The sequence below is a fragment of the Barbus barbus genome (genome assembly GCF_936440315.1).
Source record: "Barbus barbus genome assembly, chromosome: 23".
Taxonomy (NCBI): domain Eukaryota; kingdom Metazoa; phylum Chordata; class Actinopteri; order Cypriniformes; family Cyprinidae; genus Barbus; species Barbus barbus.
The window spans coordinates 26705295-26731377 of NC_136751.1; the positions used below are offsets into that span (position 1 = coordinate 26705295).

At 34.9% G+C, this 26083-nt stretch overlaps 3 protein-coding genes across 4 annotated transcripts; 2 read left to right on the forward strand and 1 right to left on the reverse strand.

Moving 5' to 3' along the window:
* The first annotated feature begins 4755 nt into the window (after positions 1-4755).
* LOC306842686 (U3 small nucleolar RNA-associated protein 15 homolog) lies at positions 4756-10915 on the forward strand. The gene is made up of 13 exons (XM_079373694.1): positions 4756-4883; positions 5395-5516; positions 5651-5743; positions 6451-6635; positions 6761-6939; positions 7069-7194; positions 7408-7543; positions 7648-7729; positions 7825-7980; positions 8580-8681; positions 8781-8914; positions 9873-9931; positions 10035-10915. Exons 2-13 carry the CDS (start codon positions 5427-5429, stop codon positions 10265-10267), a joined length of 1575 nt encoding a protein of 524 aa, XP_079229820.1. The 5' UTR covers positions 4756-4883; positions 5395-5426; the 3' UTR covers positions 10268-10915.
* Positions 10916-11386: 471 nt separating this feature from the next.
* Positions 11387-15760, forward strand: LOC306842755 (calumenin-B-like). Of its 2 annotated transcripts, none has more exons than XM_079373813.1 (7): positions 11387-11486; positions 12189-12412; positions 12492-12685; positions 12944-13110; positions 13290-13350; positions 13480-13679; positions 14366-15550. In XM_079373813.1, exons 2-7 carry the CDS (start codon positions 12192-12194, stop codon positions 14468-14470), a joined length of 948 nt encoding a protein of 315 aa, XP_079229939.1. In that variant the 5' UTR covers positions 11387-11486; positions 12189-12191; the 3' UTR covers positions 14471-15550. The 2 variants fall into 2 exon arrangements, with proteins under 2 accessions (XP_079229939.1, XP_079229938.1); XM_079373812.1 differs by having other exon boundaries at positions 11393-11486; positions 12192-12412; positions 14366-15760.
* LOC306842754 (uncharacterized protein) lies at positions 15471-25502 on the reverse strand. The gene is made up of 16 exons (XM_079373811.1): positions 25275-25502; positions 23882-23981; positions 23263-23471; positions 23105-23161; positions 22926-23018; positions 22290-22376; positions 21736-21846; positions 21478-21648; positions 20734-20824; positions 20536-20642; positions 20164-20364; positions 19887-20018; positions 19516-19594; positions 18923-19116; positions 17865-17885; positions 15471-17217 (listed from the first exon to the last, which is right to left on the reverse strand). Exons 2-16 carry the CDS (start codon positions 23973-23975, stop codon positions 16048-16050), a joined length of 2817 nt encoding a protein of 938 aa, XP_079229937.1. The 5' UTR covers positions 23976-23981; positions 25275-25502; the 3' UTR covers positions 15471-16047.
* Between the last annotated feature and the right edge of the window lie 581 nt (positions 25503-26083).

A 26083-nucleotide genomic window follows, 5' to 3' on the forward strand; every position in this document is an offset into this window, starting at 1 on the left:
AATCATATCTATCTATCTATCTATCTATCTATCTATCTATCTATCTATCTATCTATCTATCTATCTATCTATCTATCTATCTATCTATCATTATCAAATCATATCTATCTATCTGTCTGTCTATATTTTTTACTGTAAGTTGTTTTTACTGTAAGTTGTTTTTACTGTAAGTTGTTTTTACTGTAAGTTGAAATGTAAAAAAGGTTTGACAGTGAGTTGACATATGTACATATTTATTAACTATCTAAAAAGATATTATCTGATATTATCTTCAGGAAATGCATCCTGTTTGAAAAATGTCATCAGTGAAGTAAAGAAAAATGTTCTCGCTGTACTCTTTCATTTGGGCCACAATTAAACATGCTGTACATTCCTGTTCACACATTTACCTCTGTAACCTCTCAACACTTCCTCTGATAATACTTGTGTTATAGTTTAAAAAAAAGTAAAACAAATTCATATTTTTTTCTGGATGTACTCTTTTATTTGGCTCACAAATAAACATGCTCTACATTCCTGTTCACACATTTACCTCTTGACACTTCCTCTAACAATATTGGGTTACAGTTAAAAAATAAATAAATAAATAAATACATAGACACATGAACCACAAAATGGATGTCATTAGCCCAATATATCTTTTCAGAGAATCTCATTTTGACAACCCTGTTTGTGAAACTGAATGTCAAAATGAACAAAATGGAGACATTTCATTGAGGAAAATTATACTTTCTCTTATCAAAACCATAATTTAAACAGAAATGTACAGTAATAAATGGAAATGTAGGCTACTTCTGTAAAGTGATACAGTGGTGTGAAAAAGTGTTGGCCCCCTTCCTGATTTTTAATTTTTTTGCATGTTTGTCACACTTTAATGTTTCAGATCATCAAACTAATTTAAATATTAATCAAAGATAACACAAGTAAACCCAGCATGCAGTTTTTAAATTAAGTTTTTTTTTATGAAGGGAAAACAAAATCCAAACCCACATGGCCCTGTGTGAAAAAGCAAGTGTTAAATATAGCTGCAAGCAGCGATGACGGGCCCAAGCCGTCAGCATACGCCACCCCGGTGGCATCGATAAAACGGTGCCCAGCGAGCACACGCATCACAGTAACCCTCTGGCAGTTTGGTTTTAAGGGATACGGCAATTAAAGGGTTAATCCAAACCATCAACTCTGTGAAACACACACACACACAGAACAACATATAAAACTTTAAATTCTGTGAAAATATATTTTTCATTGGTAGTTCATGTTAGTTAATGCATTTACAAATGCTAACAAATGAGAAATTATTATAGTTACCAAAGGTTTTAATGATTTATAAGCATTTTTTAATGATTTATTTTTCCATTAACTAACATTAATAATTTTTTCTAACACAAATGAATAAAGTAAAAAATATATTGTTAATATTTAATGTTATTTGTGAATTAACCAATGTTAAAAAACAACATTATTTAACTGTTGTTAATTTACATCATTAATAAATATATACCATTTAATGTTGATCAAAATCAATTCCAAAATGTGTTAATATATTATTACATTTTAATGTTTTATCTTTTGAACATGACTATTTTTCTAATATTACAAATATTTTGTTCATTGTTAGTTCATTGTAAGTTCATACTATCAATGAAGAATTAACATGCTGTAAAAAATATATTTTTCATTGTTAGTTCATGTTAATTAATGCCTTCCCTACTGTTAACAAATGAGACTTAATTATAAAGTGTTATCAAAACCTTTAATGCTTTATAAGCATTTTTTAAGGATTTTATTGAGATGTTTAAACAGACCCCCTCTCTCTCTCTCTCCCCCTCCACACTCACTGAACTCACACAGTCAGTCACCCACCCAGTCACCTACCGCACACATTAGAAGCACAGAGACAGGAGATCTCTGATAGTTTTAAAATGTTCTCCTCCGCATAGTGTATTGTAAATTCATGAATTAATCACATATCCTCAGACTGTCTTGTTCTGTGTATGTAATTTTTTATGAAGTGTTTGGAAGCTGCTCTTAAAAGAAAAAAAAAAAAAAAGTTTTCTCTTTTTTACTGTAACTTTAATAAATTGCCATTAAAACGCAGTTCAAGATATCCTAAATCTGTCTGCAATTAGCATCTTCAGTATTTTGGCATCGTGAGAAAAAATATTTGGTGTGATTTCCGTGTTTCTGATTGGAGGAGTATGAATTTGTTTACAGCGCGTTTAAAAAAAAAAAAACCCACATTAAAATAAATATAGCCGACTTCCTGTTGGTCGTAGCTAATGACTGTAAATTAGAAAGTTGTCCGGATTAATAAGAACAATTTATGTACCGAGTTTGGTGTCTGTAGCTATCATTATATATATATATATATATATATAAAATCATTAATAATTATATACCATTTAATATTGATCAATATTAATTCCAAAATGTGTTAATATATTATTAAATTTTAAAGTTTATCTTTTGAACATGACTATTTTTCTAACATTAAAAAGATTAATAAATGCTTTAAAAAAAATTGTTCTTTGTTAGTTCATACTATCATGGAAGAATTAACATGCTGTAAAAATATATTTTTCATTGTTAGTTCAGTTAATTAATGCATTTCCTAATGTTAAGAAATGAGACCTTATTATAAAGTGTTATAAAAATCTTTAATGATTTATAAGCATTTTTTTAAGATTTTAAAAAACAGACCCTCTCTCTCTCTTTCTCTCTCTCACCCACTGCCTCAATCCACACAGTCACTGACAGCCCACCCCACCCCCACCCCTCAATCAGAGGCAGACTGGCAGGAGCTCTCACTCAGCAGTTTAATAACTCTCTGATAGTTTTTTAATTTTCTGCTCTCCATAGTGTATTGTAAATTCATGAAATTAATCACATATCCTCAGACTGTATTGTTATGTGCATGTAATTTTTTATGAAGTGTTTGGAAGCTGCTCTTAAAAGATAAAAAAAAAAAAAATATCTATTTTTTACAGTAACTTTAATAAATTGCCATTAAATCATCGTTCAAGATATCCTAAATCCGTCCGCAATTTAGCATCTTCAGTATTTTGGCATCATGAGAAAAAATGTTTGGTGTGATTTACGTGTTTCTGTTTGGAGGAGTATGAATTTGTTTACAGCCTGTTTTAAAAAAAAACCCACTTTAAAATAAATATAGCCGACTTCCTGTTGGTCGTAGCTAATGACTGTAAATTAGAAAGTTGTCCGGATTAATAAGAACAATTTATGTACCGAGTTTGGTGTCTGTAGCTAAAAGTAACCCCCTCATTTTTGACAAAAGGTGGCGCTATAGAGTGCCTCTTCCACGCCCGTTTATGAGCTTTTTCCAGTGTCTAACTATCATTAATACTCATATGTGTGTTGAGTTTCATGACATTCTAAACATGTTATCTGCCTCAAAATCACCAGAAACGAATTTTCAACTTTGACACGTTGCCATGGCAACATAATTTTAGATATCAATATTCCCTTCACAGTTTTACATCGGCCGTGTTTTGACATTATTCTGGTGAAGTTTGAAGCAAATCGAGTAAAAATAAGATGCTGAATTCAAAGCATTTTGAAAATGACACACTTCCTGCAGCCAGTTGGTGGCGCTATAACTTTCAGTCATAATAGTCACATCTATCCGATCGGCATCATACAACGAACAAACCACTGAAGTTTGATCTACATCATACAATGTATGTGGACGTTATTAGGCATTTCCTGGGTCTCATTTTTCGCCATAACTTCATCGCCTCGCCACGGGCAAACCGTTCGACATATCAAAAATATCTTCGCAATTTAGCGTCCCCAATGTCTTGAGATCATGTTCACCGAGTTTGGTGGCAATCGTATGGAAATCCTCAGAGGAGTATATCAAATTCCAGAGCATGCGCTTTTTAAACAGCCCTGAATAGCCGACTTCCTGTTGGGCGGAGCCTAAGACATGCAGCGTGAAAGTTGTTCGGCTCAATGAGTTCTATATGTGTACCGAGTTTCATATGAATACGTGCAAGTATGTGTGAGCTATACATCAAGCTTTCTGACAATCTTCCAGGGGGCGCCGTAGAGCCCCTGTGCCACGCCCGGGTCCCAGCGTCTGTGGCGTCCTAATGGCCGCAGGTTCCAATGTGCGTGCCAATTTTCAAGAGTTTTCGGGCACGTTAAGGCCCCCAAAAGTACCCGGATAGTCGAAATAAAAAATAAAAAAAAAAATAATAATCCTTAGAAGAACAATAGGGCCCTGCGCCTTACTGGCTTGGGCCCTAATTAGTGCTATGTTACTATAAAACTCCGGAAACGGAGCAAATGAGTCTGAACGTGCCCCAGCTCCACCTCTGTGTGAACTAATGGGTGGAGTTATGTTTAGCCATAGGGTGTGGTTAGGTAGGTGTTTATCTCCACCCATTACCTCCAGCCAGGGGGAGCTAGAGCTCCAGCTCCTCTGCAGCGAGGATGCTGCAAAAAATAAATAAATAAATAAATAAATAATAATAATAATATATATATATATTGTATACATTTTTTTTGTTAAAATGTGCACTAATATAATAAGTGAAGTTCTCAGGCTCCAGCTCAAGATACTTTCTTCAGGAAATCAAGTCTTATTTGAAAAATGTCAACAATAAGAAAAAGAGATGAAAACTCATTTGATCAAGTGCTGTTGAGCGTGTATATGTGCATTTATGTATACTTTGTTTTAACAAAGAAAACTCTCAGTTTGCAGAGGATCACGTGTGCAATAAAGTTTGCTCTAAACCGGAAATGTGACGTCACACAATGGCAGCCTCCATGTGGCTGTAGAATCAACGTGATTTTCCTCATGTTTTCTAGTCTGTAGCGTAAATAAAAATTATCCAAAAATCAGTGGAAACCACAATAAGGTAAGAAATACCTTTAGATGAGAAGATTCCGAACACAAACCTACAAGAGTTAAGCTCCTGTCATAATAGAGTGTGGTTTATCAGTTATTAGTTTTAGAAATAGATCTGGAGTATGTTATATATTTCGTCTTGCATGCATTTTAAACAAGCTGCATGTTTTAAATAAATATTCCCACATATATATATATATATATATGTATATATGTGTGTGTGTAACTTATAGCCTATAAAATATATCGGACAAATGTGTAATTTGTATCTTTACAATGTGTACAAATATATATTTAACAAATGTGTAATTGTAAATGTGATTGGCAAATGTCGTATTATGTAAGATATGTATTTTGAAAACAGTATCACGTTGAAGTCTAGACAGTTCTAATATATTCAGCTTCCTGTGCTTTGTACTTATTTTATGTAATGTATATAAAATAAGTACTAAGTACATAGTATATTCGTTATGTTGTGTGCATTATGATCGTGTGAATGCTGAAGTGTTGTGATATTGCAGATCCTCAGAGAGAACCAGTGTTTATTTCTGGCATGGCTTCATTTAAACCCACCAAAGTTCAGTTCCTTCCTAAACTAGGAGAGAAAGTAACAGAGGACACGCTCTACTGGAAGTATTACAAGGTTTGAGATGTCCTCGACACATTTAGTCATTTATATGTCTGAAGGAAAGTGTATATAGGTGTCTTGATTGGTCATCAATTCTTACTAGTGTTTCAGTATTTATATACACTGACAGCCTGCGTTTTGTCTTTTAGTCTCCTGTGCAAATTAAAGAGTTTGGTGCTATAACGAAGATCGACTTCTCTCCTCTCCTGCCTCACAATTATGCCGTCACAGCTTCCACCAGAGTGAGTCTAATTTTCTTTTGTATTAATATATTCGTTTATTAATTTTTGCTTTTATTCAAAGTGAAGTATAGAGCTTTTTTTCTAAATGGTTGTATCAGTTCTGTATATAGGCATATTATTTAGTATTTGTTATACAGCCTTTAATTATGCTGATTTTAATTTATGAATACAGTAAATAGAATTATTTTTTTATAAAAAAAATAAAAAATTGTTCTCGTATAAAGTTATTATAATATTAATGTTGTGTATAAATATTCTATGTTATGTTTATTGTATGAATATATGAAATAGTACGTATACAGTGTGTTATATTTACATTTATTTTATTTTAATTATTATGAATAGTAAGAATAATAAATAGTCCTTTGGAATTAAAAAAAAAAATGTAAACAAAAATCATAGAGTAAATACTGAAATGCAGTAAACATTACTTGTATACAATAATGAGAACCTTTAATAAAATAAATAATCAGAGCTACAAATAAGTCAAATGTTTGTATGCATTACAGTGCAGATGATTTAAGGAGAAAATGTGCTTAATTGACATAAAATTGACAATGCCACAATGTAAAAAAATAAAGACCTGCACTTATTTTAGTGAAATTCACGTGGATTTTCCATTAGAATTAAACCCACGTCAGTACTGTTGCTAGCATAATGTTACTATCATGCATGTAGTATGCTGATATGATAATGTTCTGCATCAGATCCACATTTATGGACCTCACTCTAAAGAGCCCATACACAGCTTCACACGTTTTCGGGATACAGCGTATGGAGGGAGCTTCAGAGGCGACGGGAAGCTTTTAGTGGCGGGAAGTGAAGAGGGACTCATCCGGCTGTTTGACATCAGCGGTCGAGTGGCTCTCAGACAGTTCGCAGGACACTCTAAGTATGACCCGGCATGAAATAAATAATGTGTTAATAACTTAAGTCACATCTCAAATCACATCTTTCACCCTTGTAAAGCAGCTCTGTCATCTTATGTGTGTCTTTTCTGCGGTCTCCCATGTGCAGGGCGGTACACGTGACCTCGTTCCTGTCTGACGGCTTTCATGTGGTGTCCGGGTCTGATGACATGTCGTGCCGTGTGTGGGACGTTCCCTGCGCTGTTGAGCTCAGCTCGTTAACCGAACACACAGACTACATAAGAGCTCTAGCCCCCAGCAAACTCAACCCAGATCTGTTTGTCACAGGTAACCTCTTTAATTTCACTGAAGACTGGAGTAATGATGCTGAAAATTCAGCTTTGATCACAGGAAGAAATGTATATTTTAAATACAATAAGACAGTTGATGTTTGCTTGATTTTTGTCTCTGTTGCAGGTTCGTATGATCACACGGTGAAAATGTTTGACATGCGGTCAGGGAGCAGTGTGATGACTATGCAACACGGCCATCCTGTGGAGTGTGTGCTGTTGTACCCGTCAGAAGCCCTGCTGGTGTCCACAGGTGAACAACTCTCTTAATTTAACCAATCAGGGGGTGGGGGTTGATTAGTAATGCTTAGAACCCCTTGCAACATTTATTATCATATATCATAATGCAGAATTATACTGTAGACTTAGTGCATTAATGTATTTTTCAACCGATGTGCTGTTTTATGTCAGCTTGAATGAGGCTCTTCTAAAAAATGGTTGAAATAAGTTGGTGTATGTGTTACAGGAGAGCGCTATGTGAAAGTTTGGGACCTGTTGAAAGGTGGACAGGAGCTTGTTTCTCTTAAGAGTCATCACAAAACAGTTACGTGTGCATGTCTGAGTTCTGTAGGCAACAAACTGCTCACAGGATCACTGGACAGGTGTGAATCATACTAAAGAAATGCTATAAAGTGCTTATTTGTGTATTTTTGTAAGCATGTTGTGAGAAAGTTGATTTATTTGTTTCGGTTTCTTTTCATTTTAGACACGTGAAAGTGTATAGCTCCTCTTTTAAGGTTGTACATAATTTCGACTGTGATGCGTCCATTCTCAGTATGGCTATTGCGGTATGTTTAGTTCATGCATGCAAAGAAATCTATAAATATATATTTTTTTCATTTGCACTTGAGTTAAAGGGTTGTTTATTGTGGTTCTCCTCTAGCCTCATGATGAAGCGCTTGCCGTGGGGATGACCAATGGTGTGTTGAGTGTCAGGCACAGGAGACACCAAAAAGAGAAAGAGACAGTAACTAGTCGAAGGCGACGGGGCCCGTCATACCGGGTCTTTGTCAAGGGGAAGAACTTTGTGCCCAGACAGGTGATTATTTAATTTAATTTTTACTTTTTTCTGATGAACAAATCAATGCATTTTAATTCAATTTCTATTTTTCTAGCATTTCACAAGAACTTTGTGACCAAACATGTGAATTTTATTGTTATTTTTTATTTTACATTTTTATTTTTATAAAAAATAAAAGTAAATAAATCACTGTCACCGGACAGTGATTTATTTTACATTTTTCCTGAATGATTGAATAAATTTATTTTAATTCAATTTCTTATTTGCCAGCAATTCACAAGAACTTTGTTCCCAAACGTGATTTTTATTTTATAATATTTAATTTTTTTTTTTTTGTGTGTGCTTTTTCAGAATAAATCAGTGAATTAATTATTTTAATTAAATGTCTTATTTGCTAACATTTCAGCTAAAATTGGTTTCTCATTTAGCTGTTCTACAGCTATTCGTATGTAAGCTATATAAATCATGATATCTGTATAAAAAAAGAATTTACTTTTAAGTCATGTTTACTAAGGCATGTATTTTCATATGAGACTGTTGGAAAGAACTTGCGTGGTTCATTTTTTCTGCATTGTTTTCTTCAGTTGTCTCTTACAGTCTTTTGATGTCTCTTTTAGGATGATTTCTTGGTCAGTAAACCAGTGAAGCAATATCTACGTAAATATGACAAACAGCTCAAAAGCTTTGAGGTGTCTAAAGCACTGGACACAGCTCTGCAGGTAAACACACACCTGTGTGTGTATATAATGCAGTTTGATATGTATGTGATATGACTGTTCAGATGAAGATATCAGTATATGTTTATGCATGCTTCACAGAAATGGACACACATCAATAAACCAGATGTGACCGTAGCGGTTATCATAGAGCTCAACCGCAGAGGAACTCTGAAAAATGCTCTCGCAGGACGAAATGAAGTGAGCTTAACCAAGATCCTCAACTTCCTTCTCAAGTGAGTAACTCTCTCACATCTTATTCCGACACGCACATAGTCTTATGACGTCAGACTCCCATACAAAACATGATGGCTCATATATAGTTGACGGGGAAATTTATGAACATTTCAGAATAAAAAACCAATTGATTCTGGGGGACTTGAAATTCATCAACGTAGGAAAGATTATAAAATTTTCAAAGAATACAACATTTTCCAATTTGAAAATGTTAATATAAAAAACAATGTGCAATTTTGAAGGCAAAAAATCACAAAGGCAAAAAGTATATGTGGGTACATTGTTAATATTATTTTTAAATTAATTTTATTTGTATTTATTATTTTGCTGTTTTTATGACTTAAGTGCATTTCATGTTTTGAGTATTGTTTTCATTATTCTCACTGATAATGATTACTGTTATACTATAACATTTAGATATAATAATAACTACTACTGCCATGATGTATATTTACATTTTAAATAATATCTTTTTCAAATTTCAGTAATGAAGATTTACTGAAAATGTGTTTAATTGTCATAAAACTCTACAATGCAAACATCTTTCTAAAATACAATTTGATGGTAGAAAGAAAATTTGAATTAAAAGATATAGTGTGTGTAGATGCATATTATTGAAAGTCTGTGTGGGATTTCAGCACTGTTAATATTCTGTGAAAGGCAATCCGTTAAATTCTTGTGACAAAACTGGAACTTCTCGGAATGATTAAAGCACCGGGAAATTCTTAGGCAGGTTCTCAGTGTGTGTTGAGGTTGAGAGTTTGGGTCACAAAACACAAAAAGGGACCCAGAACAGGAGGCCACAATCATAAGCATAAACAAGAGTCATGAGAGTCTTGACCAGATTTTCTTGATTCGAGGAATTTAATACCACAGTATTTATTTCTTGTTATAATGGCTTTCTATGAAATGATTCTGAAATGAAGTTGGAGGGTGTTTTTGTGTATTGTTTTTCAGGTACATCTTTGACCCACGCTTCTCTCGGCCTCTGCTCATGGTCGGGGATATTGTGCTTGGTGAGTTTCATATTGTATCATGTGCACATGAGAATGAAGAAGTGAACCGCTGCTTGCAAAGTAGTATTGTTTTTCTACATGTGAAATGTGTGTGTGTGTGCAGATCTGTATCAGCAGGTTTTTCACGAGTCACCTGTAGTCGAGCGGCTGCTGCAGCGTCTTATGGAGGTGTTGGGTCGGGAAGCAGAGCTTCAGCAGGAGCTTCTGCAGGTCTTAGGAATCCTGGACACACTTTTCGCATCGCTGACCCCCAGAAAAGAGGTCGCGGCCCTTGCTGCCCCACCAGTAGCGCACGAGTCCCAGCTACAAGACACTCATTGCAAAACACTCTCGTGACGCAATCGAAACATACTGGACTTTGGCAGAGGCGTGATGAAAAATGAAAGGGAAAACGGAAGGAAACAAACACGAGAGGCAGCTGTGGGAAAGATGTTGCCCAATGCTGCTGAATAATCACTGCGTCAGTGTGTCATCCGTTTCTGCTGATGTTTTGCAGAATTTGAAACTGCATTTTGTATATTCTTATCATAAAATCTTCAAATCTATGTGTTTTGGTTTGTTCTTTCTTTCTGTAATAATCAAATGTCCTATTATGAAATACATTTACAATACATTTACAATTGCTGCTTTTTGTCTTTCTTGACCAGTATCACTGAAACAATCAGAAAAGGTGCCAATTTGTAAGTCAGTAATTGTGTGTATGCATACCTGTCTGTTGGAGAATGGAGTTTTGGCAAAAGGCTGATGGGATAATCATTCAGGGCTGACAGAAGTTAGCACAATATGACTTGTATATTGTAACTTAAATCTATTACAGCAAATACTCAAGGTAACTGATTAAATTTATATAACAAGAATTGGTCGTTTTGGTGTAGTGTGGCATGGAAAAGATTAAAATGGTGCTTAGTGCTTGAAACTAGTAATAATCTACTGCCAATGATTTATCTTGTGATGCTTGAAGACCAATTAAACATTTCTAGCCCTATTATTTTTTGTTATTTAATGTTATATTTGTAAAATACTTTTAAGGCCCTTTTTATTTTCTTCACAATTTTATCAGGAGTAAAATATGGTAAAGCAAGACAAAATGAAAAATGTGAAATTTGTAAGGCTTAGATTTATATTTAGCAAAAATAGTCATCTATATATCCTTTGCAAGCGATTTAGAGTTTTAAGGCAATCCTCTTTTTAGGCTTATTTAAGAATTTAATTAGAACTTGGAGCAACTTTAACAATCTACATTTGAGTAAATAAAATGTACTTATAATCAAACTATTGGAAAAATGAGCCTTGAGGACGTGGCAGTTCTGAACTAATGACATAATCACGTTCGGATTGAAGTGGACCAATCGCCAAGCGACTCGGACCACGTCTGCATGGGCGGTCCTGAGTGCAGTCCTCAATCTGATTGGTCAGTTAAACGAGGTTTGAGCGGTATCTCCAATCTGATTGGTCAGTCGAGATGGCCATCCAGAGGAAGCGTCTCCCAAACTAGTTTGACATCCGGAGTTCATGAAATCAGCCGGGCGGCGTGAAACACTACAAAAATCACCAGGTAAAGTTGCAATTTTGCATTAAAACATAAAACAGTTAATGCAGATATGCTCTGATATACAGTGTTGTGCTGTTTCATTAAAGTCATTTGAGAGTTGCGGGTATTTGCGTGAGGCGTAATGTGGGGAATTTAAATGTTTACATGTCCAAATATTGGGGACATTCATTCAATTTTACATTGAAATAATAATAAAAAAATATGTTACATATAAGTTATCTGGTAACACTTTATTACACTAGTATCAAGGTATTATTGTGTGTGTGTGTGTATATATATTACATAAAAGTTTTTGTTTACATAATATATGTGTGTACTGTGTATATTTATTATGTATTTATAAATACACACACATATGCATGTATATATTTTGAAAATATTTACATGTATATATTTATATTCATATAATTTATATTAAATATAAATATATTTGTTATATAAACATAATATATTTTTCTTAAATATATACATGCATGTGTTTGTATTTATATATACATAATAAATATATACAATACACATATATTATGTAAACAAAAACTTATTTTGGATGCGATTAATTGTTTGACAGCACTAAATAAATAAATATATTAGTCAGATAGATAGCATGGTGGGAAATTAATATTTGTAACAATGTTGTCTGTTTACATTGATATATATATATATATTGATTCATGTTTTATGACCCTGTTAAAAAAAGTGTACAAGAAGATGGACCTGCTGCCGCTGTTGTTGTTCGTCGCGCTCTGCGTTCTTCAGTCCTCCAGTAAACCCATGGAAAAGAAGGACCGCGTCCATCATGACGCCCCCCTCAGCAACAAGGAGCACGATGATGAGGAGAGCTTCGACTACGACCACGAGGCTTTTCTCGGGCAAGAGGAGGCAAAGACCTTTGACCAGCTTACGCCAGAGGAGAGCAAAGAGAGACTGGGGTAAAAACACACTACATTTCAATGAGCTCTTCACTTGAGAACATTCTCCAGATCATTCACTTTCTCTTTCTATCTACAGTAAGATCGTAGAAAAGATTGACGAGGATCACGACGGCTTTGTGAGTGCTGATGAGATGAAACAGTGGCTCAAACACGCTCAGAAGCGATGGATCTATGACGATGTGGACCGGCAGTGGCAGGCTCACGATCTCAACTCAGACGCTTATGTCTCCTGGGAGGAATACAAGAACGCTACTTACGGCTACATCCTTGGTGTGTGTAATGCATTTATGGATTAAACATGTTTCAGAGGTTAAATCTAATCGAAATTTGGTTTCCAGTTCAATCTTTTGGACTGACCAGCTAAACTCTCATTTTGAAAGTATTGAAATCAAATCCGTGTGTAAAGACTCTGTAGTCAACATCTGTCCTCAAAACAACAGATTTTAGTCGGGAAGAAAGAAAAATATATCACATTTATTTTGAATAGCTAGAAATCCAGACTGATGTGATGTGTTTATGTCTGTTTAGATGAAGCAGATCCCGAGGACGGTTTTAACTACAGGCAGATGATGGCTAGAGATGAGCGCCGTTTCAAGATGGCTGACCATGATGGTGACATGAGGGCCAATAAGGAAGAGTTTACTGCGTTTCTTCATCCCGAGGAGTTTGACTACATGAAGGATATTATAGTGCTGGTACTTCTGGACAATCAGAATGCTAAAAATGTCTTCATATACTTGTTTAGTCATTGTTTAGTCACCCTGATGTTGTTCCAGACCCATATGATAGACTTTCATCTGTAAAGAGACCTTTAGCTGTGTGTGTGTGTGTGTGTGTGTGTGTGTATATAAAATGTGTGTGGTTTGGTTTACAGGAGACCATGGAGGACATTGATAAAAATGGAGATGGTTTCATCGACCTTAATGAATATATTGGTAAGTGAAGTGTTTTTCTTGAAGTGTGTATGTTTGTATTTAAGAGAGACTGGAAAGGACAGAAATCAGTTGTTTTCTGTAGTGTATTGATTTTGTCTCATTTTGCTCTTGTCTGTGTGTGTTTTTCAGGTGATATGTACAGTCAGAATGGAGATGCAAATGAACCAGAATGGGTGAAAACAGAAAAAGAACAGTTTACAGAGTTCAGGGATAAAAACAAAGATGGCCGTATGGATAAGGAAGAGACCCGTGACTGGATCTTGCCGTCTGACTACGACCATGCAGAGGCTGAGGCCAAACACCTGCTGTATGAGTCTGACGCAGATAAGGTAAAAGCATGGTAATTCTCAGTAAAGGGACATTTTGCATAAAAGTCATTGCATCCATTACATATTGAACAATTTTATGTGAAACTTAAAGTTTTCTATATCCCCAATCCCTAAAACTGAAGTGTAAAGCAAGTAAATTTCTGTCACAAAAAATGTAAGATCTAAAAGCTGGAATTAAATGAATGGTTCAGCCAAAGCTGAGCATTCTAGCATATTTTACTCACCCTCATATAATTGGAAACCCATGTAATGCAATGTTTATTTTACATTTTTGCATTTTGCAGATGCTTTTATCTAAAGTGACTTACATAGCATTTATGGTATATAAATTTAGATAAATTAATGCATTCCCATTAAACACTTGTTTTAGCCACAAAAATTGGATCGGTTTTTGGATTAATTTAATTTCTTAAATGAGCAGGTTGCCATAATTCTGTCATTAATTTTGTTTTTCTTACCTTTCTTCGTACATGACTGAAAATGACCTGCCATAAAATGCCATAATTCTATTGGTTGTGCATCAGATTCGTTATGCTTATTGATGGGGTGATGAAAGCAAAAAAAAAACATTATATGAAGCACTAACTGCTGACAACAATAAATTATATATTTGGTCTGTTTGTAAGAACTGATTTTTTTTACTTTTGCAGCTGCTTCAATAACTAAGTCTTTTACTGTCATGACAGGACGGACGGCTCACAAAGCAGGAAATTGTGGATAAGTATGACTTATTTGTCGGGAGCCAAGCAACAGATTTTGGAGAAGCACTGGTCCGACACGATGAGTTTTAATTTTTGGAAACTTTGCACTTGAAAAATGCAAAACGAACAATAATTTATTTTATGATTTCAAGCATGCCACATTGTGAAGCATTACTGTGTTTACAAAACATGTTTGTTCTTCCACAGCATCTCGATCAAATGGATTTTTTTTATTTTGGCTTTTTCTGTGAACACATCTTTCGTAGATTAACGCTCGTCACCGTTGGATTCTGATGTGATTTCAAATGCACTGATGAAATAGTATTCAGGTCAGCTTTTGAAGCTTGTCAAAGTGTTGTGTAGAGGTTTGTCTGATGGTCTATAATGCACATATAATGCAGCATAATGCATTTGTGTAACCCGACACGGCATAGAGCAATAACCGCCCATTAGTGGTTTTACACAACACATTATATGAACACTTTTTTTTTTTTTTTAGGTTTACCCTCATGTAAACTACTTTTCTAAATAATATATAATGTTTTGCAACCACTACATGTATGTGTTTATCTCCATTTAGCCAGAGGATGTTTGATATTGGACATAAGTGGTAGATTGTAGTAAGGATGTTGCGTAATTTCATGGTCTTTCTTTGGCTCAAAATACATCTAACCAGAAGTTCTGACTGGTTCCTGCAGGAACACGGATCAGAATGTCAAGGCTTGTTATTGTCAATCTATGAACAGATAAAAGCTGTGTGTAAAATTGATCAATCAACTGATTGGGTGCTCATTTATGAACAAAAACCCCTGCTTGAAGGACTATTGAACGTCATTCCACCACTGCGACCTGTCAATGAGAGCTTTATGAAGCATTAGTACTCTCATTATTAGACTGAACCAACAAACTAAAGCTATTCTTTCCTCAAGTGCCTTTTTCCGTCTCCCTGAACCTTAAGACTGCTTTGACTTTATTATGCGAGACTTTATTTTTGGCTTTCTTACCTTTCTTCCTTATGCAATTTGTACATGACTGAAAATGTATGTGTGTGTATAATTGAATGTGAACTCTGTTTAATATGCCGTGGTCAGGTATTGTAAATACTGTCTTATAGCTGAGAGTGTTTTCTCAATAAAATTGATGAAAATGTGATTCATTTTCAATTGGGTTTCCATTTGTGGGGTTTCCAGGTGAATTTCTTGTTTTTGGCGCAGATTCTAATCAGATCCACTAGGAGTGATCTGGTCACTTTTACTTCATTTCAAATTGAAAAAACGTTTTTAGCCATATTGCACCTGTTTATTATTGCTTTGATATTATTCAATATTATCATAATGAATGAGTCCCACTTAAGTTACATTTTTGCAGAACTAACTACACCACAAGCAGTCTTATTATTTGTCATCGGTAGATTTTATTTGAGTTTGCAATACAAAGCATGTCCGTGTGCAATGATGTACATTATATAATGCAGGAAGGGCACAGGATGTCTGAAAACCATCAAGTTTGGGTTAGAAGTTAGCTTGAAGCTTGTATTACTCACCCATTGCCTCGCAGATGCCAAATCTGTTCTTTTCCCATTTTACAAAGGCTCGTTTGGTGCTCAAGCTCAATTCAAACATTGAGTTGATTCAGTATCACTCTTAGCTTTCATCAGTCTCCCGTTATCATCTCCCATCATTAGTTTCATCTGTGTCTGTATCATAGAAACATTCTATCTGTGTGTCGTGGGGATCGTGAAGATAGTTCAGATGTTGACTGCTTGTATCTAGATTAGAGACAGAATCCTCTTCTAGGCTACTGTCATCTAAATTTGTTGCAATGTTCTCGTTAACATATGTGTTTGAGCTTGGGGTGTTGTCCGTCTCAACTCCCAGACGTTCTTCTGATCCATTGTTTTGACCTGGATCGAGTGTTAATGTGCTTAGATGTGTTTGTAAGTTACTTACATCATGAATGTTTTGTACAGAACTTTCAGCTACTGAAACCTGAGGATCTAAATTGAGATCATCCGATTTTCTGCTACCATCTGTTTTAAAGCTTTCTGAATAGTTGACGACGGGTTTGTCGGCCTCTGAAACCAAGGCTTTATGGTTAATGATATATGGCTCTCCTTGAAAAATGGAGAATTCTGCTTGTGTAATATCTTTTAATGCTGAGTTTTGCGTCACTGTTTGATCTCTTTCTTGACTTTCAGTTGAGTGTCTTTGTATATCAGACTTGAATCTGTGCTTTCCAGCTATTTTTTGGTGCCTTATTTCCAGTGGTTTTGCATGAATTCTGTCTTCTAAGTCAATATTTACTTGTGTGTGGTCTGTATTATGTGTTTCGTAGTCTCGGTTGACTCTTTTTAGGTGCGTATTGAGCATTTCTGACTCATTGTCGTCACAGTATGAAGTGATTCTTTGTGATCGGATTTTAACTTCTTCTGGGAGATCTGAATCGTCATTTTCTAATTCACAATCCATATTAATTTCTTCTAAATCGGTACAAATCTCCACCTCTGTTGTGAACGTAGTCTCCGTATTTTCTTCACTCTCCTCATCCCATTCCCGAACCACAACGTAGTCGTGAAAGGACACAGTTTTATTGTTAAACCTGTTCACGGGCCTCCCGTTGGGCCGCAGTGCCAGATAATTGCGTCTTGGTTCCCGTAAGGATTTGTTGAAGGTAATTGATGGAAAGTTCACAGATGATGATGGAGGTAGTTCCTCTGTTTTGGTGTAGATGCCTTGTTTGCCGTAGAAGGGTGAGGTGGAGTGGTCGTACTCGCTGAATGCCTCGTTGTGATATGAGAACGTTTCCTCCACTAAAGTCATCGGTCGGCTCTGGTTCATCTGTCAGAGAAAAACTGTTACTCAGCTGGATTTACAGTTGATTCTGTGAAAACATTTCTGTTGTTTAAAGACACAAATGCACAAGGGTAACTGGGAAATTTGAAGGTGCACTGAGTAATATTGTCCTTATTTTAAAGAGATTTAAAATGATGCACATTACAATTCAACATTGAATGCATATACAGTTTCCACAAAAATATTAAGCATAAGAAATTTTTACTGAGCAGCAAATCAGCTTATTAGAATGATTATTGAAGAATCATGTGACACTGAAGATTGGAGTTATTGGACTTTGTGTGTGTGTGTGTGTGTGTGTGTGTGTGCGCGCGTGCGTGCGTGTGTGTGTGTGTGTGTGTGTGTGTGAGATGCTGCATGTACACCGGTGGGTGTATAAAGTCCAAGGCCACTGTTATATTTGCCAGAATTGAACAAATACTTGGTGCACTTTCAAAGTTAAAAGGTCTGGGATACTGCATCAAGTAGTGTCTGATTTAACACTCTCTCTGACTCATATGCTTCAAACGATATTCTCGGTTTAGTAACAAAACGGTCAGTCTATGCTTTAAGAAACCATTCTATTTCCACTTTTTACCTAAATGAAAATACATTGAAGTTCACTAAGGGGGAATGGAATAACATTAACTCACCATCTGGAACCATCTCAGGCACTAGACATGGAATATTAAGAAATGCAAAAAGATTCATTTTAAGACGTTTTTTAAGTGTTAAATTTTTTTACAAATTCTTAAAATATTATTTTTGGGGTTTGCATATTATGATATAAAAGCTATCAAAAATGAAGGGACTGTTTTGAAAGAAATAATTGTCAAAATTGACAGTAAACACATTTTAAATATTAAAAATTAGGTAACGCTTTAATATAGGGACCAGTTCTCACTATTAACTAGTTGCTTATTAGCATGCCTATTGTTAACATATTGGCTGTTTATTAGTACATATAAAGCAATATTCTGCATGACTATATTCTACATCCTTAATCCTACCCAATACCTAAACTTAACAACTACCTTACTTACTATTAACAAGAAGCAAATTAGGAGTTTGAGTCAAAAGTCATAATGAATGATTTGTTAATGGTGAGAATAGGCCCTTAAAATAAAGTGTGACCATAAATTACAAAGTTGTATTACTGTTTTCTGTTTTGAATACATTTAAAAAAAAAATTGTGATGCAAAGCTGAAATTTCAGCATCATTAGGCCTACTATAGTGTTACATGATCCTCCAGAAATCCAAACTAAAAATGATTGAAAAAATTATAAATAAATTCTACTCTTTTGAACTTACATACGATTAAGCAGTACAACTATTTTCAACATTATTAATAATAATCAGAAATCTTTCTTGAGCAGCAAATCAGCATATTAGAAAGATTTCTGAAGGATCATGTGACACTGAAGACTGGAGTAATGATGCTGAAAACTCAGCTGTGCATCACAGGAATAAATTACATTTTAAAATATATTCAAATAGAAAACAGTAATTTAAAACTGGAATATTATTTCACAGTATTACAGTTTTTACCGTATTAAAAAAGTTGTGTAAGAAGCTCAGAGTTGGAGTTGTTACATAATTCTGTTTCTTTTCTATTGGGTATAATTTGTTTGGAACATATGGATATTTCCAGCTCATATGCAGAGTCTAACATGTCTGTTGTGTAGGTTGAATGAATATATCTTGTCTTACCACATTAGGGTGTCTGTTGTCAGCCACGCTGGTCCGGATGTCATGATGCCGCTTCTCTCTGATCATCCGTATGCACCGCACCAGTGTAAATAAGGTAATGGCCAGCAGGATCAGACACACCCCTGCCACGCCCTCTGCCCTGCCCACTGGCTCACTGCTGTACACATGCCCCGCCCCCAAAGGACCCTGTGGAACTTATACAATACATTTGTTATTATTTATTATATGTTCAGCCACGTATTGTTATTATACACTATCGGTCAAAAGTTTTAAAAAAGTCTTCTAATATCCTCATATGCTCACCAAAGCTTTTACAAAATATGGTAAAAAACGGTGTGAAACATTACAAATCAAAATAACTTTCTCTTATTTGAATATATTTTAAAATTGAATTTATTCCTGAGATGCAAAAGCAGCTAGTCTTTGGTGTCACATGATCCTTCAGAAAACTTTTGACTGATACTGTATGTTCTGGCAAGCTTCGCACAAACATCGCTCACTTCTAGTTTGTTGCATATTTTATGTATGTAAAACAATTTTTTGTGTATTCCTAATTAAGATATAATCCAGAGAGCTTGGATATGTTCCAGTACCTGGTTGGCCTTTTTGAAGAATTTCCACATGCAATGCAGCTTTAACAGTGTCTCCTGATTCCAGGTCAGCGGCTAGAACCTGCAACACGGTCATCAGTTGTCTTATTTCAGACATTTTTAAAAAAAAAGTAGTAGTGGAATATTGTTCAGATTCTGCCTATAAAATTTGGTGGCTAAACAATTTTCACTCTGAAATGACAAAATTTCACAAATAATCACAAAGAGTTGGGAATTAACACATTGAATGAAATGTGAAATTTTGAAGACTGAAATATTATTTTTTGCTTGTAAAACATTCTACTCATTTTTGTTTCATTTACAACTTTGAAAAATATTTTTGAAGTGCATTTATGTAGTCTTATGTCTTATACCTCTAGGAAATATTTGTGGCCGGGATGTAGCAGGCTGGTTTTAGCGATGAGCAGTCCTTCTTGTGTAATGTAAAAGAGCTGAGAGCTGTTGTGTTGGGAGTTTAGAGAATACTGCAGTCTGGGATTGAAGCCCTTTAACCCACAAACAGAAACATAACTCCATATTTCATGCAATGAATGTCAAACCAGTGTCTTTGTGATGTTGAAACAGGATGTTGACATTGGGGTGTTACTGTTGTGTGGTTTTGCAATGTTGTGATGTTGTTGAGTCACGTACGTCAGTGAAGTCTTGATCCATGGCCTCCAGGATAAGTAATTTGTTGCCGTATGTCAGGACGAGTGAGGCAGGATTTGCGCTCTCGCTGACAAAACCACGGTATGTTGAACGATTAAACTGCGGCGGAAACCTGTTTTCTGCTAAGACCCTCACCAGAACTGTGGCTACTGCATATTTCAGAGGGTCATCCGTCTGAGCTGCCTGAGCAGAAACATCACAATGATTTCAAAAAGAAAACATTTCTTTGTTTCTCTGTTATTTATTTATTCTTATATATTAGAATATTATTTATATATTACATTTAATATTACATTTATTTGCTATTTTAAATGTATTTAATTTTTTTCATTTTTGTTCTTCACTCTGACGCACCATAACACGCAGTCTCAGTGTCGGGATCAGCAGTCTGTTCTCCACACGTCTGGTTAACCTCACCTCTCCAGAATTACTGTCAATGATGAATCTGCCGTTATCTGCCCCTGTATTACAGCAGACACACATATATAATCAAAATTACTTTCTTCTTCCAGGAGTTCCCCTAAGGTTCATTGGCAGAGGAAGGAGAAGCACCTGACAGGATGGTGTACTTTACTGGTGTTCTGAGACCCTCGTCACCATCCACAGCTTGAATCGGACCCGGAAAGAAATCCAAGACAGTGTCCTGAGGGACAAATACACAGACGATAAAAAGGAATCAGATACATGCACATTCCATGGGTCAGTATCTTTTTAAAGAAATTAAATATTATTTTTCTGCATGGATGTATTTAATGTCAAAAGTGACAGTAAAGACTTTTATTTCAAATAAATGCTGTCTGAACACTGTTTGAACAATAAATGCTTGGAACTTTCTATTTATCAAAGAATCCTGGAGGAAAGAAAACAAAAAAAAATATTAAGCAGCACAGCTGTTTTCAAAAATCAGCATATTAGAATGATTTCTGAAGGATCATGTGACACTGAAGACTGAAGTAATGATGCTGGAAACTCAGCTGTGCATCACAGGAATAAATTACATTTTAAAAGATATTCAAATAGAAAACAGTTGTTTAAAACTGTAATATTATTTCACAATATTACAGTTTTTACTGTATTAAAAAACTGTTTTAAAATTAAACAGTTGTGTAAGAAGCTCATTACATAATTCTGTTTCTTTTCTATTGGGTATAATTTGTTTGGAACATATGGATATTTTCAGCTCATATGCAATATTTCATAATATTACTGATTTTACCATATTTCAAATAAATGCAGCCTTGGTGAACATAATAGACTTCAAAAACATTAAGATGTCTATATATTCACAGGGTTTACCTGCTCGTTCTCTGTGATGTTGGCGGTGTACAGAGGATTGGCACATATGCGGTTGCTGTGATTGGCTGAGAGAAGAGTGCAAGGCTGGAATTGTGGGTACTGGTCGTCCCCATCGATCACATTGATGATTATTGTTGCCGTTGTGTTGTAGTGTTCGTTTGTGTTCGTCTCCTAAAGCCACATCAACTTCTGAGTAAATAACAGTCGTTTTTTTCTCACATTTTTATCATCAGCAAACATGTTTTCTCTGTGTTTTACCACTGCATAAAGAGTCAGTCGGAGCTGAGTTTTGATCTCATAGTCCAATGACTTGTTGAGAACCACTTTGCCACTGTTGGGTAAGTCCACTCGAAAATACCTGGCATCAGGCTGGAAATAAACAAACACAAATCCACAGATTATCGAGCCGATATACCATAAGAAAAGTTAAAGGGATGGTTCATAAAAATAATTCTGTAATCCTTTATTCATCCTCAAGTTGTTCAAAACCTGTATGAATTCATTTCTTTCTTTTGAACATAAAGGCAGATATTTTGAGTTTGTTGGGAAACAGGCAGTTGACGGTAGCCATTGACTTCCATAAAAATTTTTTTTTACATGAAATTCAATGGCTACCGTCAAGTGTTTGGTTACCAACATTCTTCAAACTGTCTTGTTTCATGTTTAACAGAAGAAAGAAACTCATATAGGATGAGTAAATTATGACAGAATTTGGGTGAACTATGTCTTTAAGTCAAATGAGGCTGCAGTAGGGCTAGCAGAAGGTTTCTACTGTGGTTTTGTGGATCTGATGAGATGATTGGTTCACCTACTGATGTTTCATCGATGACGTATATCAGTGTGTCTCCATCAGCATCTGTGGCCTGGACTGTAAACACTACAGAGTTCACCGCTGTCAACTGAACAAACACATCAAACAACCAGCAGAAGATGGGAGAAAATCTCAGGAATGGAGTACAAAAAAAAATTAAATTTTTCAAAATCTTTAACTTTAAATTTAATATATGCTTATAAATGCAATATGCTGCTCAAACGTTTGGGAATCAGTAAGACTTGAAAATTTGTTTTTGAAAGTCTCTTATGCTCACCAGGGCCGCATTTATTTGATCAAAAATACAGTAAAACAGTAATACAACAGTAATATTCAAATAACTGTTTTCTGTTTTAAAATGAAATTTATTCCTGTGATGCAAAGCTGAGTTTTCAGCATCATTACTCCAGTCTTCAGTGTCACACGATCCGACAGAAATCATTCTAATATGCTGATACAGTTGTGCTGCTTCATTTTCAAAATAATAGCATTTATTTGAAATGGGAATCATCTTTATACATGCCTTCACTGTTACTTTTGATATGAAAGAAGGAAGGAAGGATTGACCCCAAACTTTTGAACAGCAGTGTATGTCAATACATTACAAACAAAGAGAATGTATGTTGTTTTGTTTTACCTCGCTGAGCTGCAGAGGTTGAACTGATCTTTGTAGGAACTCGGGTTTGTTGTCATTCTCGTTCAGAACCTCTACCATGATCCTGTGTTCAGCCTGACAGCAACATTATTTTTATTTGACAAGGAAAAGTCCAGTTTTCTAAAATGATGCTGCTGTATGTTACAGATTATTTAATTTACCTGTAGGGCTTTATGTTCGTAACACCTTACAGTTGCTGTTAAAACTGAGCCGTGTATCTGTAATATCATTATAGACAAATCATATTAACAATTTAAACAAAATCATGACAGAAGATGATAGTGTAATAGCATGCATTTAAAGATTTTTTTTATGTTACCTCTCTATCAATAATCCTAGTTGATGTTGAGTTCAGTCTAATGGTTCTTCCCTCCAGATAAAACCAATCAGCATCTTTTCCAGAAAGTTTTAAGTGCATATGATTGGATGATGGCTGTGGAGTGAAACTGAGGTTGGCAATAAAAGTTCCCATCAGGCTGTTCTCTTTTACTTTGGCAAACACGTCATGCCCACCGTCACAATTGCTGGCTGTCAAAAATAGACGCATTATTTATTTAAATAACATTTTTCTTATATTTCCAATTGCAGTGTGTTGTAATGTAAAATGTCAGGTGATTTCCATGTCTGGTTGATGGTAAAATGCAAATTTATCTGATGATGTTTTATTTGATGCATTACAAGGAGCTTGTTGTTCAGCAAAGTCGGACAGATTAGTTTGACTGGATTGTTGCCTGGATACTGATTTGTTCTTAATGTTCCGTGGCGCACGGATTGGAATTCCGTAATTCCCTGCTCAGAAGAAAATTCTTTCAGAACTGTGTTCGCCTGTTGTACTCAATATTTAGCTGTGTGGGGTCAATTGAAGTTGTATGGATGCATGCATGTCAAATGTGTGTGTTTGTTTTTTGTGTGTGGTCTGTCTCTGTGTGTGTTTATACCAATTACAGAATGCCGGCTGACCGCAGAATATAGCTGGCAGAATATTAGAATCTTCCACAGTGGCTGTTCACTGAAGATCAACCTCAAAACCATCTCTCACTGACAGGATAAAAAAAAAAACAGGTATGTTAAAAATGACATATTGCATTACTGTACTGTATTATTATGAATTGGCTAATTTAGCTCAAGAGAAGGAACTGGTTTAAATGTACCTAAATGCAGCCTGGAAATATATTCTTGCTTTTATGTTTAGAGGATCCGGAGTAACATGACCTTTAAATGTTTTTTAGCAAACAGCCCTGCTCCTTTAAGACCTATAAATCTCGTAAGGAAGTTCTCAGCAGACAGATAAGCCTTCTTACGTGCAAACACCCAAACACACACTCTTACTTACACAGAGCTATTATAGCTTACTAAAACTGTGCTTATTTAGTTTGAAATAAAACTAAATGTTCACTGAAATAAAATAAAAAATATATATAAAAAATCTTAAAAAATGTCAGCTAGTTGCTAAAGCAACATTACTTATTTTAATTTAGTTAAACGTGATGTATACTAAAATAATTAAACTGAAATCAAAATGAATAAAGAATATGTAGACATATAAAATAAAAATAACAAAAATAAACTCAGCAAAAGTACTAAAACTTTAACTAAAATAAAAATAGCTAATTTTAAAATAAAATATGACTCAAAATAATAAAAACTAATAGTATCTCAATTAAACAAAAATCTTACTGTGCACAACATGCAGCATTTTTATTAAATGTTTTTATGCATATTTATTCAAATGACATCCTTTAACTGAAAACTGTTTGAAATTATTGTTAGAATTGTATTTTTATTTATTTTTTTAGTTTATTTCTTTATAGAGTTGGCTATAAAGCTTATTTGCATCTGCAGTCCTTGGGCAGGATGTTTTTATTTATTAACATTTGCTAATATTTCACATTATCAGGATTATTCATTTAGCTCTATCAAACTAAATCAATACAAATTGACTTTGCATCCTTATATTTCAACATTTGTCTTATAACTGGAATATTTTGGATCACACGTGACTTGTTTTAAACAACAGAAGAGGATTAAAAGTGAATTAAAGCCTGAAAAAAATCTGAAAATAGTCAAATAATTGTATAAAACCTTTGTTTCCACCATTGTGTCAATGTGAAGACAAACACTCATGCTAAGATGTGTGAACATGCATAAGATCTTTTAAAGTTTTGTTTGCCACCAGTTATACAAGACTATTACACGAGTCCTTGGATCATCTCACACTCTCTTATACAGAAGTTAAGACAAGCCAGAAAACCTGGTCATGCTTTGCTCTCTTATTATTTTGACTATGCACTATTGTATTTGAGACAAAGACAGGAAAGAATGCCATCCTACCTGTCCCATCTAACTGTTCTTCAGGTCCAAATGTCCAGATTTTCTCTCCAAAGTTACATTATTACCATCCACAGAACTCTTTATTTTGGATGTGACTGTGTAAAAGAGAGTTCGAGTACAGAGTATGTGTGTGACCACCGCATGTTAGTGTTTGGATGAGTTGCGAGCGGTGGATTAGTCCGAGGTTTAGTGTTCAAACTCACTGGATAAGAGCCAAGTTAAGAGATCAAAACAAATGCCTCTACTGGGTCTAACCATCATCCCAGGTCTAACCAATAGCATTGCTTCCCTCCTGGCCAATCAGATAACAGCATTCTAAGATGGCCAGTAGTAATCTTTAAGGAAAACTGTGTCATAACCAATATGCACATTCTGTACAATATACAGTGACTTACAAATGCCTGGGACCACACAGAAAATCTGGGATTCAAAATCTGGAATTGAACAGAAATGTTTGAATATAATTGATTGAAACTGTTATAAATATTTAAAACTGCACAATTTCTAGATCTCTAATCTAATGTGAACCTACAGTAAGTTAAATTCGTCATGATTTTCATTTCAACTTTCAATTAATTTATGTTTCTATTATAATTTTCCATGAAAAAATGTAAAATAAATTTGAAAACTAATTTTCTGTAGTGGTTTCAGACTTTGAAGATAGATAGATAGATAGATAGATAGATAGATAGATAGATAGATAGATAGATAGATAGATAGATAGATAGATAGATAGATAGATAGAAAAATGCCATTAATGTTACTTTCTTAATGTTTCTGCACTGTAAGAAAAGAAAAAAAACTCAGAT

Excerpts from the sequence above, each read along its gene's own strand:
- LOC306842754 (XM_079373811.1), bottom strand. The coding sequence starts at position 23,975 with ATGGTTTTGAGGTTGATCTTCAGTGAACAGCCACTGTGGAAGATTCTA. Across the intron at positions 21,847-22,289 it reads ACGTCATCGATGAAACATCA|CCTGATGCCAGGTATTTTCG; the intron begins GTAGGTGAACCA and ends GTTTATTTCCAG. Across the intron at positions 20,825-21,477 it reads ACATCACAGAGAACGAGCAG|GACACTGTCTTGGATTTCTT; the intron begins GTAAACCCTGTG and ends TTTGTCCCTCAG.
- LOC306842755 (XM_079373813.1), top strand. The coding sequence starts at position 12,192 with ATGGACCTGCTGCCGCTGTTGTTGTTCGTCGCGCTCTGCGTTCTTCAG. Across the intron at positions 12,413-12,491 it reads GAGAGCAAAGAGAGACTGGG|TAAGATCGTAGAAAAGATTG; the intron begins GTAAAAACACAC and ends TTCTATCTACAG. Across the intron at positions 12,686-12,943 it reads TACTTACGGCTACATCCTTG|ATGAAGCAGATCCCGAGGAC; the intron begins GTGTGTGTAATG and ends ATGTCTGTTTAG.
- LOC306842686 (XM_079373694.1), top strand. The coding sequence starts at position 5,427 with ATGGCTTCATTTAAACCCACCAAAGTTCAGTTCCTTCCTAAACTAGGA. Across the intron at positions 7,981-8,579 it reads AGAACTTTGTGCCCAGACAG|GATGATTTCTTGGTCAGTAA; the intron begins GTGATTATTTAA and ends TGTCTCTTTTAG. Across the intron at positions 8,915-9,872 it reads ATCCTCAACTTCCTTCTCAA|GTACATCTTTGACCCACGCT; the intron begins GTGAGTAACTCT and ends ATTGTTTTTCAG.